General features: G+C 43.8%; 1 protein-coding gene across 1 annotated transcript in view; it reads left to right on the plus strand.

Annotated features, from left to right (window-relative positions):
• FAM174B (family with sequence similarity 174 member B) overlaps nt 1-3,798 on the plus strand; it is a 14,241-nt gene extending 10,443 nt beyond the window's left edge. Inside the window, 1 exon segment of the mRNA XM_027644545.1 lies at nt 3,132-3,798. Within this exon segment, the coding sequence (XP_027500346.1) occupies nt 3,132-3,135 (4 nt within the window). The 3' untranslated portion in view covers nt 3,136-3,798.
• The last annotated feature ends 268 nt before the right edge of the window (nt 3,799-4,066 follow it).

Here is a 4,066-nt window from a genome sequence, read left to right on the forward strand (position 1 = left end):
GGGCTGGTTTGGTTGAGGTCCCCTCCCATCGTTGAAAGATCTGTTCTGGCACTTGCATCTGTGTTTGGGGGAGTAATTGAGATTCTGTGCTCTCTCTCTGTGCAATGCAAACGGCTCTCTGATTAAAAGGCAGTCGGTGTGGAGCAGCAACAGGGGAGAAGCTGCGTTTACCTCTCCAATTGTTCTCATGCAGTTAATTTTCTTTCCTTTAATGCTTTGTCCTTGTGTGGATTTGTTTCCAGTCTTACATGAGGCATCAAAGAACAGCAGACAGTGTAAATTGGGCTGTTGGATTTAAGGTGTTTTTTTTTTTTTCCAGGAGGCTTTAAGGTTTTTTAGGCTCCCACTAGAACCCGCCCCTGGCTTCCCTTGGGCAGTGGAGCAACAAGAAATAACCACCTTCCTCCTGTAAGGCAAACTAATGAGACCACTTCAAAATCTTACCCAAACGTAGTCCTTTCTGTGGATGCAAAATCCACCCACTGCTGCCTCTGTTGAATTCCAAAGTGTGGGTGTGCTGGATCAGATCCCTTCATTGCAATTGCACTCCAGCTCTGTCAGTGGCCTCTCTAATTCTGCAGGCACAGTTTCTGTGTGACAAGAGGCTGAAAGTGTAAATCTAAGATTGTCACAGGAGCAAAGATGCCAGATGACTTGCACAGTAGCACCTTGAAAAGCTTCATGGAAACCAGTGTTTACATATGGAGGATGGTTTTCCGTATGTATTTACTCTGGTATTGAGAGAGCATTTGGATAAAAAGTTCAGGAATTGTTCTGAAATTTATTACAGAGTTACACAAAGAAAGCAAACTGAGCATGAAAAGAGTGTTTGTTTCTTGATCACCAGTTCAATCTGTGCTGCTGAAGGCTGAAAACCATCCCTGTCCAATTGATTTCTGGACCATATGAACTGTGTTGGTCATCATTTTCTAGATGTCAGACGTTTTCTCAAGTTTTATGATGGGATTACACTTGCTGCCCAACTTCAAAAATGAGTTAGTGGAAAGCTAAATCCCATCTTCCGAGTGTGCTCTTTCTCATCCCACAAATAGATCTTGATTTGAAGAGTTCCCTCTCCTCTTTTCTCCTTTAGCACTTTCTTTCAAGAAGGCAAGGGAAATTTGCACGGGTTCCGTGATCATCTCCTTAATGGAGCTAAAGCCATTGATTCATCAGGGAGTTGGCACCCTGTGATACTCGAGTAGAGAGAGCAGTGAAGTAAAGTAGGTTACAGGCAAACATGCCCAACAAGCTGGTGTCCATCCCCCACCACAGAGCACTCTGCTTGTTTTGTGTAATAAGAGAAAAGAGATTAAAACAGCTGCAAAAAGAACCAGTTTCTGAAAAGGTAAATAAAATTGTTAGCTTGTTAAGCTTATTAACTCTAGCTTAGCTCATTGGGGGATTTCTTGTCAGCTTCAATAGGAAACTGAAAACAAGTACTGAATAAATTCTGTGGTGCCTTGCACATGAAAGGCTTTGAAAGCACTTCAGTAATCTGGGATATCAGCAGTGACTCCTCTCCCTGCTGACTTGCAGCTGTTGGAGGCAAGTTGTGCTGTTGCTAAGCTTGCTGAGCCCAGCTGGGGGAATTTCACAACTGTCCAGGGTGATATGTGCCATGTGACAGCCTGGAGTTGGGGAAGAACTTGGAATTTAAATGCCAGTCCTGATGTCAGGCTCCTAAATAAATACTGATGGAAAGTTTTTCTTGGCCAGATTGAAGCCTCTGTCCATTCTGTCGGCTGAGTAAAATTCCTCAGTTTGTTTCCCCCGTGGATTGTCATTTTTCCCTGTAACAGCAGCGGCACCAGGAGAACGCAGAAGCAGTTTAGGAATGCATCTTCCAAAGTGCTCTTGAAAGGAGAAAGATTTATTGGTAAGGAATGGTGGCAAGCTGAGGGAAGAGGACAGGAATATTTATTCAACTATCATGAGTCTAAAGGGCTTTTGAGAGCTTGCAGGATGTTTCAGAGGAAAGGTGCACCACATGTAAGGGCTGGATTCTGGAATCATCCCTTTTTCAGGCACTGATAGCATTGAACTGTGTAGAAACATCTTCATCACAGTTGCAGGGCTCAGCCTTTGATGTGCTTGAGTCTTTTGGGAATCTCTGTAAAATATGAGAATTACCCTACTGGTGCCTTCTCTTTGACTACATCCTTTCCAGATCCTGACCGCGTGTGCATCTCTGAATGGAACGTGGAATTGTCCACTTGTTACAGTGAGGTGTTCACTCCCAAGGGAGCAGCTCTAATGGATTTTTTTTCAAGTGAAAGCTGCAGGCAGTTCTGGATGACGCCAGGTGAATTGTGCTGAGGTTTATAGGAGGTTATTTTTTTTCCCCAGCAGGCAGCAGTGACAGGTTGTGTATAAATGGAGGGGTATCATTTATCCTCATCTGAAGGGGGTGCAAATCACCAACACAGGCAGCAGCTCACTATAAATACAACAAATTGCCAAAGCTTTGGTGCTACTGTTAAGGATTTCCCATAGGCCCACAGCAGGGGAGTAAAGAGATGGTGAAAAAGCAGTTTTTGTTTGGTTCTTTCCTGATGCTGCTGTAAGAGTTGTTAGAGCACACCATGTCCTGCTGCCTCATGCAGTCCTATGGGAGGGCTCTCACCTCCTTCCTGGAGTTCCTATTAAAACTTTATTTTGAACCCTGAGGCAGTTAAAGCACTAGGGTGTCAGGAGGAGCACCCATAGCAAGGAGGATGATCCATGTGTGTTGGTTAGTAAGGGACTGCACTAGTGTGAAAAGATGCTGTTCAAGATGCAGTTTCACTTGCAGTGAAATATCAGCCTCCCCGTGCACATTCCCTTCTGTGCTCTGCAGGTGACTGGCCACAAGATCTTTCAGCATCTGGGTTTTGTCTCACCCAACTCTGCTTTTGCCTTCAGTTGGTCTCTCTTCCTCTGGTATGGTGCTAACATCACATCAATGGCAGTACACCACAGACATCAACTGCTGAGGGGGGACTGATGGCAATCCCAGTGAATAATGCTGCCTCTTCCTTTGTGGCTCTTGGGATCGATTTTTTTTTCTGCTTTGCACATGAGTTTTCATCTCTGCCAGTGAGCTATTTAATTGCAAATCTACATCTGTAGTAATTCTTCCTGGTTTCCAGGTAAAGCAGCTCCGTGGAGTGTCAGTGCCCTGCGAGGTGTCATTCTGCTGTCGAGGGACCTGCTGAACCAACCCATAACTGTGAAAGGGGAGGCTTTCATCTCTGCAGCGTCACAACCAAACCAAGCCTCACCTCCTCGAGGTGCTGTTTGTGCAGCAGGCTGTGGATCTTCTGACTAAAACATCACCATTTGGTTCCCTGGTTTCCCAACTGCTGCATTGGAATGACCAGAGTTCCTCTCTGCAAACTCAGCTCTCTTGCTTCAGGAGGGCTGGGGTGTCACCACATCATGACAAGATGCAGCCCCATGTACCAACGTGCAGCTTATTGTGGTCTAAATAAGTTTTGCAGAAGGAGGAAGACAAGGAAGATTGAACTGAGCTGCCTCAAGGACTTATTTTTCTAAAATCCTAATTCAATACTTCTGTCTCTGTTAAACTTTGGCCATTGTTAAACAGATCACATGTTTAAAAAAAAAAATCAAGAAGTATTTTTGGGCCTTAGAGATGTGACGTAGGACTTTAGGTGGTAAAAATGTAAGCCATGCTGAAATGCCACACTATGTTTCGTGTAGTTTTGAAGGCTGGGGGTGAGAGGTTGACTCATGTAGAAAATTTTCTAGACTTGCTACTGATTTTTTTTATTTTTTTTTTTTTAACAACAATTGCACTAAGCTTTCATGATGACACTCTCATTGTCCCAAGGAGCTCTGATCAGACCAACTTCAATAAATGACACCACTGGGAAATAGGAAGAGTCAGGCATACTCTAAACTATAGCAGTCTTGGATTAAAGAAGATATATTTTTGTAATTTTCTGCCCTTCCACAGGGAGTAAAATCAGTGTTTTGTACTGTCCTGTGCTGACTGTAACTTGTCTACAATTCATCTATATTACCTTTTTTCTAAGCAAAGTAAGTCCTCATGTGGAATGAT

This window comes from Corapipo altera, unplaced genomic scaffold (assembly GCF_003945725.1).
Source record: "Corapipo altera isolate COAL_440 unplaced genomic scaffold, ASM394572v1 50, whole genome shotgun sequence".
Classification (NCBI taxonomy): Eukaryota; Metazoa; Chordata; class Aves; order Passeriformes; family Pipridae; genus Corapipo; species Corapipo altera.